Source organism: Hippocampus zosterae, chromosome 16 (genome assembly GCF_025434085.1).
Source record: "Hippocampus zosterae strain Florida chromosome 16, ASM2543408v3, whole genome shotgun sequence".
NCBI classification, from domain to species: domain Eukaryota; kingdom Metazoa; phylum Chordata; class Actinopteri; order Syngnathiformes; family Syngnathidae; genus Hippocampus; species Hippocampus zosterae.
In genome coordinates, this window is record NC_067466.1 from 19,026,721 (window position 1) to 19,048,187 (window position 21,467).

Consider the following 21,467-nt stretch of genomic DNA (forward strand, 5'->3'; position numbering starts at 1 on the left):
CCTGCGGAGTAAAATGCGACAAGTGTTTCAAAAAACGTTCCGAGTGGACGCGTTGAAAGATTCCGGCCGGAAATGCACAAAGACCGACAACTAGCTTGCGCTGACTTGTGGGCGAGCTAGCATTGAACCGTTTTGGAATTTTTCTAATGTCGGGGGTGGCACACGGTTAAAACAACGCCCGCTGATGAACTTAGATGTCCCTCCCCAACTTTGTAAGAACTTGAGTGCCATCATCCACATCGTTTTTTTATCCGGCATTGTCCAAAAAAAAAAAAAAGTTTGACTAAACGACATTTTTTTAAAAGCAATTGTTGCACATTCAAAAAAAGCAAAGGGGGGGGGGGGTGCTAATGTGATTACTCCTCCTCGCCTGTAATTAAAAATTCGCAAAAGATTCACTCAATAAAGCCACTTCATTGGAGGCGCCCCCCCCCCCGATGGCATATTTGCATAAAAGGCCAATTAAGGCGCCATAAATGGGTAATGTTTTGATAACCCGATTTACGACGGATGTGGCTAGATGAAAAAACTAATCAAGAGTCAAAATAATTGTGGGGGGGGGTGTTGGATATAAAAGATGAGTTCACAAGGTGTTTTAGGCTTTTTTTGTTTTTCTTGATTTGAAGACGATGGGGGGGAGTGCATCGAGGGGAGAAGGGGGGGGGCAGAAGTTCACCCCCCGCTCCCTCCGCCCACATACACGCGCCCTCCCCCAGCCACTCGGACCATTGTTGTTGTGGCTGCGAGTGCGCGCCGGCTGCTGGGGTGGCGGCAGTGCAGTCGGAGCCGAGCTGCAGCGCGGACGCACGCGGACGCTCTCTCCCAAAAAGTCGACCGAGCCAGCCGAGCCTTGGCGGAGGTCCGCTCAGGAAGACGACAAGAAGGGGACACCCGTGGACGCCGCGTAACTAAAAAAAAAAAAAAGAGAGGCACCAGCTCAGCCCCCCCCCCCCCTAAAAAAAAAAGGCGCCGTGAGACGCTGCAGCGGATAACCGTCGCGGCGGTCAGCGGGGGGAGGACCCTTGTAGCTTCCCCTTGTGTGCTCCCTTCCATGGATGTACTTTGAGTGATTGTACCCGCTCCTCGCACCAGGGACCCGGCAGCTGTCGCCACTCGAGGGGAGGAGGCGGCGGAGCGAGAGAGGGGGGGGGCGGCGCGGGATGGATTTCTAAGGCTGCCCAGACGGGAATCCGCACAAGAAACGTGATTTTCTGGTCGCTCCTTTTGCTTTGAAACAGACACCGGTGGACTACCCAAAAAGAAGCTAAATGAGGATTTCAGCATTTCAGGACTGGACTAAGGAGTGAGTCCTCCCCGAAAAACAACAACAACAACAAAAAAGAGCCGGTAAGGAAACAAGAGCTTCAAGGTGTGCTTTTCATTCATTTCCTCGCCCCAAACTTCACCCGCCGTTTCAAGTTCATTTGCGTTGAAAGACGAGGCTGCTTTTGGCAAATCCAAGCCAGCGAAATGAGCGCCGTAGACATTGAACCCGACCTGAAGAGCGCCGGGCTGCAGTGCGCGGAGTTTGGACTTTTGGCACATTTGCACGCTTCACAACTGTGAAAAAGTGTCACCAAAAAAAAAAAGGGGAATGCTCCTCCCGACTCGAAACTTCAAAAGTAATTTTCTTGTTTCTCCTCCGATGCGCTTTTTTGCTCCTGGAAACCACTCGTTTCATCACGTTCGGAGGCCGATTGGCCGCCTGTTGCGACGAGAAGGGCCCCGGATAACTCCGGATTTGCATTTAAGAGAGCCGAGATGTCACGTGGACGGAAAAACGACGGATCCCGTCGAGACTCCGATCCCAGCGCGGCTATTTTGTAAAGCCGAATATCAGCCAGAAGGTTTTACGGCGTCGCCGTCGTCGGTTTGCCTCAAAACGTCCACGAGAAAGCGCGCGGATTGATCAATTAGCGGGAGACGCTTCATTGACCTTCATATTCCGCGTCTCCCTGGCAAGTTTCAAGTGTTTTCTTCCCCCGCGGTCAGGGGTCGGCCCTTAGCGCCGTCCGTCGACAAACAACAGGAGGTAACAGCTCGGCCCCTCGTTCATGACGCAGAGGGGAGAGCCCTGGACAATGTAGGACTGAACAGACGAGCGGGGACAGCTCGCAGGACATCTGGTTCAGAACGCAGCTGCTACCAGTCCAAGCAGTCGCTCCTTAGGTTGGATTGGGTCCCAAATTTTTCTTTTGCCTTCGCAGGTTCCGGACTTGAGGACCGGCGGCGTCGCCGATGCCAGTAGCCGGCGGGTGAGGCCAGGTCCGGGCTTCCCGCGTTGACGTCGTAGCCTTGGAACGAGCCTGGAGAAGATCGGCATGGCGAGGCTGTGCGCCTTGTGCCTGCTCCTGCTCTGCTGCTCAGACCGGGTCTGGGCCAGGTCCCGCGACGGAGCGGCAAGAACCAAAGGTAAAGAAAAGAAGGAAGGCGACGGGACTTTTGTCGAGGCGGGCATTGTTTTCACCAGCGGGAGATGTCTGGGTGACCGGCAGCAGAATCTCTGACACCGAATTGGCTCTTCGATCGGGTACTGGCACCAATCTATCAGCAGGAACGCTTTGCTAAAGAGCCCGAAGACAATGCCGAGTTGGGTGGTTTGGATCTCTGCCTCACAGCAGGAAGAACCCCGCTTTGGTTTTCGGGTTTCGTTCCCGCGTTTGTTTTCTGTCGCCCCCGCTTGGGGGGCCTTTACCACCCGACCTCGGGAGAGAGAGGCGCGGTGCAGCCTAGACTTGGTTTTCAGACACGATGCATTGACGTTCACACCGATGTACAATTTCGAGTCTTCGGTGAACCCGACGTGTGTTTTTCCAATGCGGGAGGAAGCTGGAGTACCCGTCGAAAGCCACCCTAAGCGCAGAGAAAACACGCAGACTCCACACAGCGCGACCGGAGACCAGATTCAAAGAGGCACTCAGAATCGTGAAGCAGACGTGCGAAGCACCGGGCCACCCCTGAGTGAAAAACATGTTCATTTCCGCCCAGTTCCCTTCACTCAACCACAAACTGGATGCGTTCCTGCATGGCAAAAAGGAGATATGTTGGATGGAGCCGTGGGGGGGTGGGGGTTCTCCGCTTGGGTCTATTCCAAAGTAAGTTAGGTGCTTCCACTGTAAATTCCAAGTCTCGTCACCTCCTGCGAGATGGAGAGCGCAGGGAGCAAAGTGTGTTTTGGCTGCCGGGAAAAGTGCTACCCGATCTGCCGCCAGCCTCGAGGATCGGAAGTGTCAATCTGCCAGGTCGCACGCCGGCTGCGGAGGAAGAAGAAGAAGAGGAGGAGGAAGGCGGCAGTGATGTATTCCACAGATGGAATTTAATATCAGGTGTTTTTGGGGTGTCGACGGGACCGGCAAAAGACAACGTTGGTGCTTGCTGGGTGGCATCAAGCACGGAGGCCGGGCTAGCTGGGGCTTGATCCAGAGACACCCAGCCGGTCACTTGATTTGCAAGGGCCATGAATGAAGATGGATCAGAGACAGACCAGGACTTTGAAGATGCATTCCAGCCTTCCGCGGGAACGTGTTAGAACACGAGCAAAAGTGGGGAATTGGAAATTGCCAAGTCAACCGGTGGATCATGGCTGATGGACTTGGCGATGGAACTGCCGGCCCTCCACCCGGTCGCCTCTGTCTCGCAGTTTGTTTGTGTTTGTGCCTTGTTTCGCTTGCCCCCTCGCCTCTGGGTGATTATTCACACCCCGCCGCAAGTTCAGCGGCGGGGCACGGCTGTCCCCGCCCCCTTGCAAGTTCATTAGCGCGAGTCCCGACGCGGCGACGACCCAAGCGTCGCCCGAACTTTGGGAATCAACCGATTTGTGTTTCCGTGCAGTCTGCCGTTTTGTTGTGGGGTTTTTTTTTCCTCCCCCTGCAAGGCTCAATGTTGCGATTGTGCATTTTGTTCCCGAGTACATTAGCGGCGTGTGTACTTTGGGGCAGTTGGTCCGCACTTCACTCTGACAGGAGAACAGATTGCCTTTTCACCAAGCGCTCGCAGGAAGCAATCAAACAGAAAATTGCCCTGGAAAATTGCTCGTTCTGAGTGACTGAGCGGTAATGGAGGTCCCCGGCCGGGGGGGAGCGCATATGCTGCGAGCGCAGCGAGCAAGCGAGCACATGAATGGAGCGAGTGACCCGATGAATGGAGTCCACTGTGGCCGATGGTGACACGATAGGAGCCGGGTTATCTGCGCACTCTATCGCCACTTCCTAGTGGCATGAAGCGGCCTCAGTTGGATAGGAACACAATGTTCTTCCGCTGCCGGATGTTTGGGGGTCGGGGGGGCACCTAAAACCGGCGGGATGTGCAACAGCGGTTTTGTTCTTAACACCTGCAGGGACCCGGATTCTAACAGTAGCTCTAACATTCAGCATGTGTTTTTTCACCTTCCAGTTCTTCAGATGTCCAGACCTCTGATCGTGGCAGGTTACCCGGAAAACATCACAGCGACGGTGACCGGTCAGGCCAAGTTGCTGTGTAAAGTCCACCGGCCGGCATCCACTCGGGTGCAGTGGCTTAAGGTGGAGCTCGAGGGACCGGGCCGGGGCCTCAGACCCCTGACGGTGAGCGGCAAACCGCAAAAAAAGTCACCTCTTACCCAAGGCGCCTATCTAAAAGCCACCTTGCCTTCAGCCCCTGCGGAGCAACGCATCCAAGTTGAACGCCTTGCATCTGTCCGACATCCGCCGAGAGGACGCCGGCGAATATGTCTGCGTGGCCGAAAGCAAACACAAAGGGAGAACCGTGCAAGCCATGCGGTCGGCGTGGCTGGAAGTCCTGCCAGGTAAGACCTTAAGGACCTTAAGGACCTTAAGTCCGCTGGCTCACTAAGGGTCAGACATCAACGGCCGTCACTTGCAACACGACAACCCTCTAGCGCAGGTCCCATCGTTCCCAAAATGGTGGACATGACAGAAACAATGATCGCACAAGGTAACGTCGTGCGTCAAAGCTTTTCCCAAACTGAAATTAGGTGGACACGTTCATCGGAAATGTGAGCGGAACGGAAGTAAGTGAGACCTAGCGGATCTCCAGTGAACCTTCACCACCCCGCCTCCTTGGCTTTGCGCTCGGTGTACTGTCACACTGCGACATGTTCATTGGCTTTAGAGGGTCAGGTCGTTCGGTCAGACGTCATCTCCTTGGCAAGGTCATTTGTTGGAGGGTGCGGGGGGTAATCTCACTGAGCGGTGAGGGCTCGCCAAGTGCTAGCCAACCTAGGGGACTGATTTTTCATCCGGGTTGGTCAAATGCGCAGCGTCCGCAAGTAGTTCCTGAGGTCAAACCGCATTGTCGGTGGGAGTTGCACCCTAACCTTTTTGTGCTCATTCTAAACAGACGTCCTGATTGGGCACACGGCACAGCGTGTCCTGCTGGAGCCGGGCCAAGTCCTGAAATTGCGCTGTGACACGCCCACTCGGCCGGGCATGGCGGTCAACTGGTACAAAGAGGGAAACCGGCTGGTGCCCGCGCCCCGAATCCAGCTCCGTGGCGCTGTCTTGGAGATCGCCGACATCACGGACGAGGACTCGGGAGTCTATGTGTGCACCCTGCGTGGAACCAGAGGGCCCGTGAAGAACTTCACTGTCACCGTGACCGGTAAGACGCAAAAGGAAATAACCAATCCGCACCTTGGCGTTCGCCGTACAGTGCGAGTCGTATCCGCCCGGGACGCGGTCGCTCAGGAAATCACGCCGTGGCAAAGGAGCAGCTGCCATTCACTCGTCTCACTTTGTAGACTCGCTGGGCTCAGGAGACGATGACGAGGACAACGGTTTGGACGACTCATCGTCCGAGATCGAAAACGACCAAGTTGACCTCTCGAGAGGTGCGTTGGTGGTCGGCGATGTAACTTCTTTGTAAAGTCCACCCAAAGCTGGAACTTGATGCGCGGTCTGGTCTTGGCAGGTCCTTACTGGACCCACACCCAGAGGATGGAAAAGAAGCTGTACGCCGTCCCGGCGGGCAACACGGTGAAGTTTCGTTGCCCGGCCATGGGGAGCCCTTTGCCCAGTATTCGGTGGCTCAAAAACGGCAGGGAGTTCAGAGGCGAGCACCGTATCGGGGGCATCAAGGTAATATGAATTCCTTTCTTCTTCGGATTGCCCCTTTCTGGACGAGTACGAATCGTCGCCTGATGTTTTTTGTTTGTTTTGTTTTTTTTGCAAGCTGAGGCATCAACACTGGAGCTTGGTGATGGAGAGTGTTGTGCCTTCAGACAGAGGAAATTACACCTGCGTGGTGGAAAACAAATACGGGGCAATTTCTCACAGCTATGTCCTTGATGTCCTAGGTAAGATTCAGAGATTTGAGGTCAGTCCGGGCCGGGGGTCGGTGCGTTGTGGGGGTTCGCCCCCAAGAACATTTTTACAGCTTCGGAACTGGCTCGTGCATGCAAAAAAAACTAAAAAGTAATGTTGCCCCGGGCTGAGGTTGTAAACACTCGGTCCATAAAACGAATGGGATCTTAAAAGTTTGGATTTCAAGGCAAGCCGTGCCATCTGACTGAGCGTATTCATGGCAGCTCCAGCGGCGGTCATTACTTCGCTCTTGTGGAAAAAGCATCACACCTCCAAATGAAAGCGTCCAGTGTGAGGGAGAGGATAATCGGCGAGGGGACGGGGGAGGGAGGGAGGGAAAGGCGACGCGGCGCCTGGCGTCAGCCGTGGCGCGCGGGATGCGGACAGTCAGGCGTCCAAAGCAGTTTTCTACCTGACCTGTGACTGGAGATAGAGGAGGGTGGTGGGCTTGTTTGCTCATTTGTTGGCCCTGCATCCACAGCGGGGTCAGTTTCCCTTTCCCGGCTGGCTGGGGGGAGGGGGGACTAACGAGACACTTAACGAGATCAGAGAATGAGACCAAAGGGAGCCGGGTGGCCTTTTTGTTTTTAATTCCCCAGCTTGAATGTGACCCGGACAACTAGTTGAGGAAGACCGTGACCAAGTCTGAATAGTTGTCTTTCACATTACACCGCGGAGCCCTGCGATGAGCGCTATTTCTGAAACCCTGCCCCCGGAATCCCTTTTCAACCCCAAATAATGAAGGTAGCTCGGGTTGGACCTTTGCTCTTTTGCCTTCAGAGCGCTCGCCCCATCGGCCCATCCTGCAGGCGGGTCTACCGGCCAACACCACGGCAGTAGTGGGCAGTGACGTCCAGTTCCAGTGCAAAGTCTACAGTGATGCGCAGCCACACATCCAGTGGCTCAAACACATCGAGAGGAACGGGAGCCGATACGGACCTGACGGGACACCGTACGTCCAGGTTCTCAAGGTCGGTGGACCTTGGCATGCCCGCGGTCTTGTGCTGCGGCAAGCTTCTGGGTTCTGACCTCTCTTTTGTCTTGGACATTTCACATAGACCGGCAGTCTCAACATGTCTGAGGTGGAGGTGCTCTACCTGTCTAAAATCACCACGGAGGACGCGGGAGAGTACACCTGTCTGGCTGGAAATTCCATCGGTTTTGCCTACCAGTCGGCTTGGCTCACCGTCCTTTCGGGTAAAGGCAAAACCTCATTCTCGGCCGATGCGACAACCCCTTGGGCGCCCACGTTTGAATAACGGTTCCCAACTTCCCGCAGAGGAAGAAGCCGCAGACTCCCCGGACAGCATCGAGACCAAGTACACGGACATCATCATCTACGCCTGTGGTTTCCTGGCTCTGATCATGGCCGCCGTCATCGCGGTTTTGTGTCGGATGCAAGTCCACCCCCGACGGGAGCCGTTTGACGCCCTCCCGGTCCAGAAGCTTTCCAAGTTCCCGCTGCGCCGGCAGGTGCGCATGGCGGCCAAAGTTGGTCTTCCTGAGTCGACAGCTCAAGAGCTCAAGTTGCCTCTTGCTTTTAGTACTCGGTGGACTCCAACTCATCAGGAAAGTCCAGTGCGTCTTTGATGAGGGTGGCCCGCCTTTCATCGAGCTGCTCTCCCATGCTGGCCGGAGTGATGGAGTTTGAATTACCGCACGACCCCGACTGGGAGTTCCCCAGGGACAAGTAAGATAAGCCGAGAGGACGTCTTCCGTTGTAGCTTGTGCTAAAATCGCTCACGTCCAATAGCTGCGTCTTGAGCCTCAAAAACATTTGTCTTCAAATGTAAATTGCAGCTCATGCGGCGGGACCTAAAAAGGAACCTATGTTTGAAGAAATCGTAGCCCCAAATTATGGCGGCGCAGAATTTTCAAGCGGACGCTCTTATTTTTAACCAACTGCCGTCCTGTCCTCCAGCTTAACGCTGGGGAAACCTCTGGGGGAAGGCTGCTTCGGCCAAGTGGTTCGAGCCGAGGCCTACGGCATCAACAAGGACTCTCCGGACCAGGCCACCACTGTGGCGGTGAAAATGCTTAAAGGTAAGAATGTTGCATTTCAAAATTCCAACCTGAAGAGATTACTTCGCGGTTTGTGCCTGTTCAAAAAGCAAAAAAGGTTTGTTTCGACTGCTACAGACGATGCCACGGACAAAGATCTCGCTGACCTCATCTCCGAAATGGAGCTGATGAAGGTGATGGACAAACACAAGAACATCATCAACCTGCTTGGAGTCTGCACGCAGGAGGGTGAGTTGGCGCCACGATGACGCCCTGAACACGGGGCGGCCGCGGGCTTGACCCCGTTTCCACCTTCTCTTTGCGGAACCAGGACCCCTGTACGTACTGGTGGAGTACGCCTCGAAAGGCAGCCTGCGCGAGTACTTGCGAGCGCGACGGCCTCCGGGCATGGACTACACTTTCGACGTCACCAAGGTGCCTGAGGAGCAGCTCACCTTCAAGGATTTGCTGTCTTGTGCCTACCAGGTGGCCCGAGGGATGGAATACCTGGCCTCTAAACGGGTACGTCTCGACTTGAAAGAAGATTTGGGCCGGTTTCTCAGTACAGTCTGACAGACTGCCCCCATTTTATAGTGGCGGATACGATCCGAAGCTTTTCTAGACTTCCCAAAATCGGTGAGATGGCGGTTGCCTGAAGCATGAGCCACAAGGCCGTATCGAGTTTGGAGATTTTAAAAGTTGTTTATGTAGCGCAGAAGCCGGATGTTTTCTGGTCGGTGGTTTTGGACCACTGGTTGCGGGATCCGATGCTAATGCGACCACTAGAATGCCTTTATGAGCCTGGATAGCAAGCGCAGCCAACGACGTTGGGAACACGAAGCCTCATAATTGGATGGCCCGAAAGGGTCAAAATGCACAAAAGTGCTCTAGTCCAGATGGGTCTTTTTTGCAATATTCTTGATACCCCCCCACCCCCTCCTCCCATCTTTCTTTTCTTGTCATTTTCACCAGCGTGCCCTCTGCTCTCACTCATCAACACGCTTCTTTGTCTGCCAGCCGCCGTCTCAGACTCCAGTCCTGTTTACTCTTCTGCGTCCATCTGTCCGTCCCCGCCGTCTTCGGGCTTTTGTCCCTTTTAGCACCGCCATAAATCTGTTAGCAAACAGACTGTCTGGGCGGAGGCATCGGGTTTCTGGGCTGCGAGGCCACTGCCGGAGCCTCAAAGTAACCCTCCATTATGGGGAGGCCCGCAAAAACCAAGGCCGCTCTTGCAGAAAGCAAGAGTCTATTTCCAACGAAAACCAAAATAAACTTAAATGATGGCCATTCAAGTCGCATAAACCGGGTCTTTCAAGCCCCCACGCCCCCCTTTTCCTTGACACTCACGCATTTCTCCATCAAGGTGTTTGCCTTGAGTACAAGTCGGCCTGCTTGATGACATTTCGCTTGGCAGTAAAAATAAATAAATACATAACACTCCAATTTGACATGAACCACTCGTAGACCAGGGCTCGGGTTTAGCACATGGGCCTTATAGTTTTGAGTTTCTGGGCCGCGGCCTCCTTGTGTGACGTTTGCACGGTCCGTCCATGTCCTCGTCCTGCCACATAACCGTCGATGTCTTCCGTCAGTCCACCTCAACATAACAGGTCGAGACAAACGGTCGCCCCACAGACAGTCCCTGGGTTCTGCTCTCGTTTTGTTAGTTCGAGGGAGTTTTTCTGAGCCTGACGTCTGAAACCATCGCCCCTCTGCCCCCGCCCCCCCATCCCATCCCTCTGTTTTTATTTTGGCAGTGCATCCACCGAGATTTGGCGGCCAGGAACGTCCTGGTGACCGAGGACAACGTGATGAAAATCGCCGACTTCGGCCTGGCAAGGGGCGTCCACCAGATCGACTACTACAAAAAGACCACCAACGTGAGTCTTGGCTCCTCCTACTGTACTTCCAGACGCCAGTCAGACGTTGAGCTCTTGATTGGCAGGCAGCGGAATGGGACGTAATTAGAAAGGAGGGAAAGGCGCAGGGGGGCTGGCTGGCTTTGGCCAGACTTGAGCAGGGACGCCTCCCTGATTTTTTACAGTCAGACAATGAAAGTCGGCGTTTTAAATGCTCGCAGCTGTGTTGGCACGGCAACCCATGAAGGGGGGGGCGGCGATCTAATCTGTATCTGTGCGCAGGGACGCCTGCCGGTGAAGTGGATGGCACCCGAGGCCTTGTTCGACCGGGTCTACACGCACCAGAGCGACGTGTGAGCGCCACATGCCGCCGACCGTCACAAACGATCCGAGTGTCATTCAGAAGCGCTCACCTTATTTGGCAGGTGGTCGTTTGGCGTGCTCACGTGGGAGATCTTCACCCTGGGGGGCTCGCCATATCCCGGCATTCCCGTCGAGGAGCTCTTTAAGCTGCTGAAAGAAGGACACCGCATGGATAAGCCCTCCAACTGCACCCATGAACTGTAAGCTGAGAAAGGGGCCAAAGGGAAGGTGTCGGTTCACTTTGTCTACTGGCGAATATTTATTGGGGGGCTTTTTTGCGTGTGTCCTGTGAAGCTACATGATGATGCGCGAGTGCTGGCATGCGGTTCCCATCCAGAGGCCCACCTTTAAACAGCTGGTGGAGGAGCTGGACAAGGTGCTGCTGTCCATCTCCGATGAGGTAAGCGCGACGTCTGCAAGGCTAAGATGAGAGAAGGGGAATGTTAGCTAACTGACGCAACGCAATGAACCGGTTTTCAAATTGCCCATTACAACCAAACCAAATGAAGCTAAGCTAACTAGCTAAAACACAAATCATTAACAATTGTACACGTTGCTTTTACAGCAGAGCCCCCCCCCCTGACTTGTTTGTTTGCAAATCCAAACGTAGCCGTGAAGCCCCCCCCCCCGGAATTTGCCCACTTCTGGCAACAGAACCGTCCAATGGTTGTTTCCTCTTTGCGGTCTCTGTGCAGTACTTGGACCTGTCGACACCCTTCGAGCAGTACTCGCCGTCGTGCGAGGACACATCCAGCTCGTGCTCGTCCGACAACGACTCGGTCTTCACGCACGACGCGCTGTCCACTGAGCCGTGCCTGCTGGGCTACCAGGTCGCGCGCCCCCGCGGGGACCCCAAGACGGTACCCCGCTAAGGCCCCTGTGCCGGCAGGACGCGTTTTGGCTTTTTGAATGGAGCACTGATGGATTTTGGACAGCAACCGCCGGGACGTTTTTGGTCAACTGCGGCACAAACACACAAAAACGTGCCACGAGGAGCTCGGAGCGGGGGGCCCGCCACCACTCGCCCGCCTCTCCCCCAAATGTTATTTTGAAAGACATTTTATTTTAACAAGGAAAAAAAAAAAGATATATAGATTTATTTTGCTATGTTAAAAAGAAGCGATTGTTAATTATAAATCTCTCTATATAAGATGATTTTACTTTCGTCTTGCTTATTTAAAAACAAAAAAGTCTTAAAACTCAGGATCTCTTGTGCTAAAAAGAAGAAAAAAAAAGAAGTTGGAGGAAGTGTCTGAATTGATGATTTCCTGTGAATATATTAGAACAATAAAATATTGTATGTATATATCATCAGGCGGTAATGCAAATACACCTTTAATGCCTTTATAAATTATTTTGTATGACACAAAATGGAGTGAGCCTCAAATGTTTGGACCAAAAACCTCCACGATAAGTTTTTTTTTTTTTTGCTTCACCTTATTTTATTTTTGTTAATAATGAGGTCACTGATTGTCTGCAGTAAAGGTTTGGGGACACTGTGAGGATCCCAAGCCCACTGCACCCCTCCAGTGTGTGTGCATGGTGAGGAGGGAGGGGGGGGGGGGGTGTTTAGGGTTGAAATAGAGGAGCATAGATGGAGGAAGGCAACGGGGTGGGATCGGTCAGGCGGGGGCGAGCTGGGCTACCTCCTTTGTGAGGCACTAACCCTTCACCCAAGTCCCCCCCCACCCCGAGAGCCACCAAGGGGGTCGCCGGGCGAGAAGGTTCTCGGGCTGCTTCAACAATGAGGGCCTTTAAAATGGGCGTGCACGTGAGCCCGTGATAGCTTATGTGCAAATGAAGAAAGAGGGGCTCTTTTTATGCCCCCCCTCCTCACCAACACACACACACACACACATCCAGACCCTCAAACAAGCCCCGCATCTTCATCAAGGGCGCCATCTTTGAAATGTGAAAATCTTAATACGAGCAGCTGCATTTTTAGTGACTTTTTAAAAATAGCTTCTTTTTTTTTCTTAAAAATATTTATGAATACCATTTAATATTTCATAAATAAGATTTTTTTTAAGTTCCTCAAAAATATTTTAAATAAGATAATTTATTAGATTTGTTAAAAGTACTTAAGATTGTTTTGGAATATCTGTTTTCAAATATTGACATTTTTGATAGCATTTAGTTTTTATTTTTTCTGAAATATATTTTAGGTTCATTTCAGCAATTTTATTTAAATTATTTTCTGTGTAATTTTTCTATCTTATCATAAGATTTTTTTAAAAAGTTAGAAATAAAGAAATATATCCCGTCTTCTTAGCCAAACCTTTTTCAATCGGATTTTCATGAGAATGTTCATGAATAGCAATCATTGTTTTTCATTTTTTTAGACCACTAAATACTTTCTTTTGAATTCTTTGACTTACTTGTAATAGCACTATTTATGTATTTAGTTATTTGTATGACCTTTTTCGTAAATGAGCGGCCAAGTGGCGTTTGTGGCACCGGGAGAAAGTGGGACAACGCAGCTTCTGTGCCTGCGAGGGAGAAAGAAAAAGCAAATGAGAAAGAAAGTGACATGAGGCAGACGAGAGACAGACGGGGCCCTTGAGAGGGCGAAACGGCGCGACGGGACGTGGGGGGGGAGGGAGACCGGCGGCCAGGGGTCAAAGGTCAAGAAGCGGGCAGTAGCCGTCGAGGCGTCCTCGCCGGCCGGCGGCTTTCCGTACGCCTGCGCCTCGTCGTTGGCTCTGTGTGTGCTTCGCGTGAGCGCATCGGAACACGTGTGCACACACACTGTGTGGTCCTCCGCCTACGTGTCCGCGCTTGCGCGTAAAAGTGCTCACGCACGATAAATGTTGGTCTGTGGGCACCCCGGGGTCTTCCTGACTTTGAAAGACCACCCCCCCTCCATTATATTTTATATAGATAACACTCCCGTTACCATTATATAAAAAAAATGGACAAGCGCAATCAAAAATGCGCGGGTGTATAATTTCGATATCAAATGCAAGTAAAGCACATTGAAACCATTCAACGGGGAAGAGGGGCCGTCGGCCATTTTGGCTCGACGCCCGCATCGCATCAGAACGACACCGTTGTCAACGTTTGGCGTTCCCGGTGTTGTCGTTTTAGCACTTTCGGGAGCTGGGGAGAGTGAGAGAAAAAAAAAAATAGGGCATGTCGAGTTTGAACAGAGTGCAGAACACGTTGGACAGAAAGCTCGAGCCACATCCTCTCCGCTTGGCTTTTCATCTTCATTTCCTGCTTGGCTTTTCTTCGCAACCACTTATTTCAGCCACACGCATGCAGCATTTTGCTCACTTTGTAAGCCATGTAGCAACTTGAACATCCTTGATGGCTTTTCGTGTAAAAAGAAAAAAAAAAAAAACTGGAAAAGTTCCCTCGAGCAGGGCGAGGGGTTGGGGGTGGGCTCGAAATTCAGATATCAGGGGTGCTCATTGTGTCATCAGAAGATTGGAACAAAGAGACGGGGACACTGGAAGAGTCACAGAAAGGGATGGATGAGATGTGCATTTTGCCCCTTTGGAGTTCTTGGAGTTTTTCATCCAGATCACGAGCCATCACCTTTCCGGCAAATTCTGGGAGGCTCCATGAGAAGTTTGGAGAATTATTTGAGGGAGAGAGAGAGAGAGAAAAAGCCCTCAAAGGCTGTTGGACTTCAGAACATGAAATTTTCTTGTCAAGTCCCAAAAACTGATGTCTGGGGGGAAAAAAACCCCCAACAACCCACAGGAGGTCGGCCATTTTGTTTGAAGGAGCCATTGCGGAGTCATTTTGGCCTCAGTGGAATGACGGCAAAATTGGCTCACTCGAGCACATCCGATTTGTTTAATTTGGACGCAGGTGGCAGTTGCACTGAACAAGATGAGATTTGGTCGGGACAGTATGTCGATCATGAGGAGAGGGGGAAGAAAGGAAAAAAAAGTTTGTTAAGAACAAATCTCTGACTTCACTTTACAGGCAAAACGACTTGATTGTAAAAGTCCTTCGTCTTGGAATGTGAACAGTCGCCAGAAGTTTTAGGAGTCATTCAGGCAAAAAAAAAAAAAAACTCTTGCGGCAAATTGGAATGTTGCGTAAAGCCTCAAGTGCCACTTTTAGCTTCTTAGTCTGTATGAAAACAGCCAAGAACATTTTGAAGCCTATATTTTGGAGAAAGGAGAAACAACACGCTCAGTGTTTTGGTTGAAAGTTTAAAACAACATGTTCCACTGCAGCGTGCGTGTGTGTGATTTTACAAGCCTGTCATTATGCTTCCATGTCTGTACGTTCGGGGGGGCCAACCCAAACAGCCTTTAACTTACATTTCACGGTCGCCAGGCCGGCCCAAAATAGCGCGGCGGCCCCGGCGCCGTCTCGCGTGCGAGCCTCCGTTTTCATTTCGGTCGGCCAATCACAGGCCGCGCACGGTGCGTTACCGAATTTGCACCGATAGACAATTCAAAGAAGCTAACGCGAATGATTTTTTGGAACGAGAAAGATTCCGACCCGGATCTCTGGACTGCGAGGCGGGTGCGGTAACCGCAACGTCGCCATGCTGCGATCCGGAGGCGTTGCGGTCAGCCACGAAGGTCAGTTTGCTGCGCCCGCCTCCCTGTTTGCCTGCTTAGTCATTGTCTCCAAGACTTTTGCAAAAGACTTTAGGAACATTTTGAGCCGGGATCTCGGGGCTGTGAGGCGGACGTGCCAACCGCGAGCCAACCGCGCCGCGCCGTTGCCTTACAATACCGCAGTGTTGCTATTTCGATCGGAACGCACGAGTAAATCCACCCAATAGGAATGCCGTTGGAGGTTGGAGACCCCCCCACCGTGCTGACAGGAACCCCCCCCCCAGCCGTCACCTTGTCGGCCGACTGCTCATTTATTGCTGTGTAATGTCAGCAGACCGATTCATTCGGGGCGTAGGCAGGAAGTTGGACAATAAGGAAGATGACGAGGACGTGGGGGGGGGGGGGGGCTTCGAGCGGACAACGAGTGTCGAGGCTGCATTCAGGTGTCGAGAAAAAAAAAAAAAACGGGCAACTGCCTGTGGTTTGCTGACATTTGGGGAAATGAGACGTGGAGTTTTATCGGCCTAATCGGGCGGATCTGCGCTTCCTCTCCGCCTCACTTCTTCGGCAGGAAAACAGGAAGGCGGGATTAGTCGCGACGCGCAGCGGCGTGGGGATCCGGAAGCGCTCGGTGGAATGCACACACACACACACAGTCATCGCGTTGACATCTCTGCTCGAAAACAATCATTGCGACTTTAGCCAAGAGGTTGACGAGCTGCCAGAAGTGCTCATGACGGACATTTTAGGACAAAGGCAAAAAAAAAAATGTATATTAAAAATAATAATAAATCATTCATTCATCCATCTTCCGAGCCGCTTGATCCTCACTAGGGTCGCTGGAGCCTATCCCAGCTGTCTCCGGGCAGTAGGCGGGGGACACCCTGAACACCCTCGGTTGCCAGCCAATCACAGGGCACACAGAAACGAACAACCATTCGCGCTCACACTCACACCTAGGGACAATTTGGAGTGTTCAATCAGGCTGCCAAGCATGTTTTTGGAATGTGGGAGGAAACCGGAGCACCCGGAGAAAACCCACGCAGGCCCGGGGAGAACATGCAAACTCCACACAGGGAGGCCGGAGCTGGAATCGAACCCGGTACCTCTGCACTGTGAAGCCCACGTGCTAACCACTGGACTTCCGGGCCGCCCTAATAATAATAATAATAAATCATCGTCATCATTTTACCCCAACCCCCTCCCAAAAAAAAAAGCAGGGAAAAAAGGAAGGCCCACAAATGGCAACAAGTTATCTGGGACGAGATATGCGTGACCTTCAGAGGTCTTAATTGAGTGGAAAGGAGAAGGGCATAGAGAGGATGTGTATACAGTACACACACACACACACACACACACACACAAAATCTGGCTTGTGTGTGTGTGTGTGTGATGATCTCATAGCCTGAGCACTCCCGCTCGCCGCACAGAAGCATGACGCGCATCTGCCTCGCGTTAGTCCACAAATTGTTACGACAACTGCGCGTCAAAGGACATTAGCGCCACATTTTGCTTCTCATTTCAATACGCAAGGAAAAAGGACAACGGTTTTGGGGGGGTTTTTTGGGTCTCTAAAACCTGCCCCGGCCTCCAAATGTCAAGCCCAGAGACGCCCGTTTGTTGTGACGTCATCGCCGGGGAGGCACTTGTTACCGTGGTTACCGTGCCACACCGGGGCACCTCGCGGATAAAGTTAGCAAAAGATTATTTTGGTTTGTTTTTTTTGTGTTTTTTTTTGCCGGGAGTAGAAGATGGTGAGGAGGAGGAGTTTGGAGGACTTGTTTTTTTTTTGTAGGATGCGGGAGCACGGTTAGCATCTTTTGCTAACTTTATCCGCGAAGTGCCACGGGAAAAAGGGGTGCGCTAACTCCGTCAGGGTGTCGAAAGCGGAACGTCGCTTAAAGAGTCGGGGGGAAAACGGTCGTGCAGGTTGCGCACGGGGGGGGGGGGGGTATCTTTGGCTTCAAATTCGAAAAACAAAGCGCTTTTGCCAAATGTTCACATTCTGACACTTATGGTGCACCCCCTTACCTTTGCACCCCCCCGAAAAAACTTGCACCTCAGTGTTCAAGCATGTCCAGAAAGAATCATTTGTCACTTGTGCACTCAAAGCCATCTTTGGCAATCACACAAACGGCCTTTTTTTTGTGGGGGGGGGAGGATTCCCACCCCCGGGCACAGGCCACCTTTCATTAGCGTCCAGCCCCGCCGACAGCGGTGCAAAAATCGCCTTGTGAGGTTGAGCATCCAATGAAGGAGATGATTCATGATCTCAACGAGTGTTCCGTGACTATGTATGTTTTCTTTCTTTCTTTCTTTCGTTTTTTTTTTTTTTTTTTGGTGGAGAGCAAAAATAGCGAGCGCTCGCCGGCCGGCCGGCTGGCGAGATGTGTCAAGTGGGTGGTTTCCGACTAAATAAGGCACTTTAGGGGTGCGAGCGAGGCACCGCTCGGAGACTGGAGGGCCTCTGTTCAATGGGCCAAAACTCATTTCAAAGTAGTCACTGTGCCATGAAGAAACAAGCCCCCCCACCCCCCAAAAAAAAGGGTCGCACCTAATTCGAGTATAAAATTAGACTCGCACTCAGTTTGGCAAAACCTGATTAAAAAAAAAACAAAGAAACAAATAATCAAAACATGAAAGCGTCCTTGCTCAAGCATGTAAGCAAACTGGGGAGGATATGTTGCCGACTACATTTCACGTGTTTGATGCAAAAAGTCAGGACGGGGGGGGGGGGGCTTGAGTCGGCTCGTTTTTTTGGAGTCTCATCTCGCGCGAGGCTGGAATTGCGCGGCGGCCGCTTCGTTCCCGAAGGTACTTGGCCAGCCTTCGGCCCGCTTCAAGTGCCGTGTTGACAGTGAAAACAAGCCCCCCGTGGGGTGGGGTGTGGTGGTGGGGGGGGGGGGGGCAGAAAACGGCAGGAGGGATCCCAGGCTCGGACCTTGGCATGGCTTTCCGGGGTTGCAACGAAAGTGGCGGCCAGAATTTGGAGCCGATGTTTTTGTTCAATATTGCGGCTGGACTCACACCGGGAAGTGCGGCGGGATTGTGGACGGCCGCCCCCCGCCCCCCCCCCCCCGCCACCCCGGAGGGGCGGCGACCCGCCAACGCTTCTAATGTACTCGTACTGAAGATGGGGGACGGGAGGGGGTCAAATTTTTCAAAGGGGAATTCAGTATCGGAACGATACAGGTACCCGGTATCAGTACCGGGTACCTGTATCGTTCCGATACTACGCCCGGTATCCCGAGTACAAACGCGGGACTCCGATGAATACTGCGCTTGTAGGATACGAATGAATATTGTTTTGATCTGTCTCTCGGGGGGGGTCAAATTTTTCAAAGGGGAATTCAGTATCGGAACGATACAGGTACCCGGTATCAGTATCGTTCTGATACTACGCCCGGTATCCCGAGTACAAATGCGGGACTCCGATGAATACTGTGCTTGTGGGATACGAATGAATATCGTTTTCATCTGTCTCTCTGGGGGGGGGCATCTGGAAATGGCCCTGCGTGCGAAATTTGCGACGCGCGTCCTCAAGTCAGATGCCGTTGCTTTGTTTACTCGCTTTTTTTTTTTTTTTAAATGGCCGCGGGAGAAGCGGAAGGGCAAGGGAAGACGTTAAGGTGCGGGAGGTGCACCGAGGATAAGAAAGGAGATAGAAAGAGAGGAGGAGGAAGGAAGGGAGGAAGGGAGGGGGGTCGGGGGGGGGGCGTCTGAAGCCCGAATCGCCAAGGGAACAAAGAGGCACTTATCCAAGCAACAGCTGAAAACATCTCGAGGCCCCCGCGCGCCAATTCATGTTTCAGATATTGAGCAACTGCTCCGACAAGCCACTCCGTGGCCACTTCATTAAGTACACCTCGGCGACGGTCACGTTTTTTTTTTTTTTAACCGTCACCGGATTTAAAGATATACGGTATCATTTTTGGAGGCAAAATAATAAGAATTACCAAAATGAATAATGAAGAACTCTTACGGCACCGCCGTATTAAAAAATAAAGCAACCCCGCTGGGAAAAAAAAAAAATCTTGCGGTGAGCAGTGCAAAGCGACACGAGGAGAGCGAGCGTACCTCGTCGTTCCTTTCGGCTTTGGCCTTGCCCTCCCCTCTTTGCTTATCTGGCCCCCCTTCCTCCGACGCCAGCTGTTGTTTTGGAGGCGGCCAGCGTCGCCGGGGTGCGCGGGTCAAGACCTCCGCCTGGACAAACGAGACCATTGTAAGTTGAAGTGCACGGTAGGGGGGGGAGTGTGAGGGGGGCGCTAGGTGTCTAGCATGTGTGCTTCTTGTCTGAATCTCCGGCGCAGCAATTAACATCTTTCACGCGCAAAGAGGAGATGACACACAAGGCCGATCAGCCCCAACAAGGTGCTGCCGTCGAGCTTTTTTTTTTTTTTTTTTTTCGAACGTTCCCCCCCCCCTTGTCTCGTCGAAATGAGCGAGTGACCTGCTTGGATGCAGACGATTCGTTTTGGTGGAAGCAGAACGCCAACGACTCCGGCGCCGGAGTCAATGCCGGCTTTGTGGCGGGCCGGAGGCAAAAGGAAGGAGTTCGGCTGGCTGACCTTTGACCCCCGAACCCTTTTCGGAGGTCACAGGGCCCCGGAAGCCATTTCGGAAGTCGCGGACCGATGCGAGGGCAGCTGGAAGAAGTCGCTCCCAAACGGCGAGCGCGCGCGGACGACTTGGTCGAAAGTTTTGCCATCCGTCCCTCGCGTGGGGGCTTTTGTTTCCGAGGACCGCAGGATCCTTTGGAACCGAGTCACGCATGGCGACAATCGAGTCCAATTGGAGCATTTTCTCTCGCGGCCGATTAGATTTGGATTAGATACCGCAAAGTTGAAAAATGTGATCAGATTTGCAAAAAAAAGAAACTGACTGGCAAGTGTTTATGACAAATTTCAAACGAGATATTCCCAGAATTCGAATCCCAAACCACATCATCATCATTTTACAACATTAAGCAGGCAAATAAATGATCATTGGATTTTTAAAAATGCATGTCGACGCAACCCACAAAAACACGTCTTGTCCCTTTCCAACGGGCCACATGTTTCCTTTTTGTTTTGTCTCAGTGACAGAGATGCTCTCATTTATCATCACACTGTTTTCAGGGGGCCCATGTTCTACTTGACATGCCCCCCCCCAAACCCAAACTCACACATTAAAAAAAAAAAGCTCATTTTCTCCACTTTTGGGTCAGAAACTGGGATTTGGGGTGAAAAAAGAATCTATTCTTTCTCTGCTTGTATCGTCACCGAAGATGAGATTCTGTCAGTCGTGAAAATGCTCTAAAGCGTCCGGCGGACTTTTATTTTTCTTTAATCCCTATTTGCGAGTGTGAGTACTTGTCGAGCAACCGAGAGCACAGCTGAGAGAGGAGAAAGTCCAGCTGACGGAGGCCATAGGTCCACCTGTTCCCTGTCCTCAGAGCTGCTTCCTGGTCCGGATGTGGGAACTTGGGAATACAGATGACTCCCACCAAAAAAAATAAAATAAATAAAAAAACAAGAGCCTTTTGTTTTGTTTTTGTTTTGTTTTTTTACAATCCCACGAGCCCGTTTTAATAACCCGCCGGCCCGGAGTTTTTGTGGCAAGACGTGGCAGCAGCGCAAACCTCGGTGTGCCTCAAAAATGCCGGAAACGGAATCGATTGCGTTTGCGTTGGCTGGTCGAGCTTAAAAGCATTCAACGGTGGGTTTTGGAATTCATGCTTGGTGGGCCCTCAAAAAAAAACAACAAAAAAAACCTCCTTCCTCTGTGGTTGCACAACTTCTAACATTGTGGTCAACTACGCGGATTTTCCTTTTTGCTTGAACAGCAAAAAACACAAACAGCATCAACGATCAGTCCTTGTTCAATTTTACTCGCCTTTCAGCTGGATTGTGGTTAATGATTTTTTTTTTGGGGGGGGGTCTTTTACTTTTTGTAACTCACATCAATGCTGTGACAAACATTCCAGTTGGTATTCTTCATGACTGCTTTTACAGTGGCGCCATGAGATATACGTTGAAATTTGTTCCGTGACCACGCTTGGAAAGAAAACGCTCTCAAATCGTCTTCCGCCATTGAAAGCAATGGAAATGCCATTAATCCGTTCCGGCCCATCCGAAAAAACAAAAAAAACTAAATTCGTTTTCGTTTTTAATAAGGGAAATGGCAATCCATAAGATTTGGTTTCCACTCCGAAATGATTAAACACGCATCAACGTTGTCTGTTCTGGGGAGGGGGGGGGGGGGGGGTTGTTGTTTTAAGCTGCTTTCCATCTTGCGTCTTAATCATATGGTGGGGAGTGGAGGCAAGGCTGGCCAGATTCAACAAACCAACGGCGGCGTGTCGAATGGCCTGCATCATTAGCGATACTGTCAGCACCGGCGGGTCAGGAGGGAGTCAGGGGAGGGGGGAGTTGAAGGTG

The 21,467-nt window shown here is 51.8% G+C and overlaps 2 protein-coding genes across 4 annotated transcripts in view; both read left to right on the forward strand.

Moving 5' to 3' along the window:
* LOC127588025 (ras-related protein Rab-24-like) overlaps window positions 1-21,467 on the forward strand; it is a 75,778-nt gene that overhangs the window by 39,186 nt on the left and 15,125 nt on the right. The gene's annotated exons all lie outside the window — the stretch shown is intronic.
* On the forward strand, window positions 777-11,438 carry LOC127587991 (fibroblast growth factor receptor 4-like). 3 transcript variants are annotated; one of them, XM_052046474.1, is made up of 21 exons: window positions 777-1,347; window positions 2,208-2,412; window positions 4,393-4,562; window positions 4,633-4,783; window positions 4,882-4,932; window positions 5,338-5,598; window positions 5,738-5,827; window positions 5,908-6,074; window positions 6,169-6,292; window positions 7,080-7,270; window positions 7,358-7,496; window positions 7,579-7,772; window positions 7,844-7,989; window positions 8,221-8,342; window positions 8,439-8,549; window positions 8,632-8,822; window positions 10,058-10,180; window positions 10,442-10,512; window positions 10,585-10,722; window positions 10,817-10,922; window positions 11,218-11,438. In XM_052046474.1, exons 2-21 carry the CDS (start codon window positions 2,322-2,324, stop codon window positions 11,392-11,394), a joined length of 2,814 nt encoding a protein of 937 aa, XP_051902434.1. In that variant the 5' UTR covers window positions 777-1,347; window positions 2,208-2,321; the 3' UTR covers window positions 11,395-11,438. The 3 variants fall into 3 exon arrangements, with proteins under 3 accessions (XP_051902434.1, XP_051902436.1, XP_051902435.1); XM_052046475.1 differs by lacking the exon at window positions 777-1,347 and adding an exon at window positions 1,969-2,083; XM_052046476.1 differs by lacking the exons at window positions 777-1,347; window positions 4,882-4,932 and having other exon boundaries at window positions 1,938-2,412.

Coding starts and splice junctions, on each gene's coding strand:
- LOC127587991 (XM_052046474.1), top strand. CDS start 2,322: ATGGCGAGGCTGTGCGCCTTGTGCCTGCTCCTGCTCTGCTGCTCAGAC. Junction 5,599..5,737: donor CTTCACTGTCACCGTGACCG/GTAAGACGCAAA, acceptor CTCACTTTGTAG/ACTCGCTGGGCTCAGGAGAC. Junction 10,513..10,584: donor TACACGCACCAGAGCGACGT/GTGAGCGCCACA, acceptor CTTATTTGGCAG/GTGGTCGTTTGGCGTGCTCA.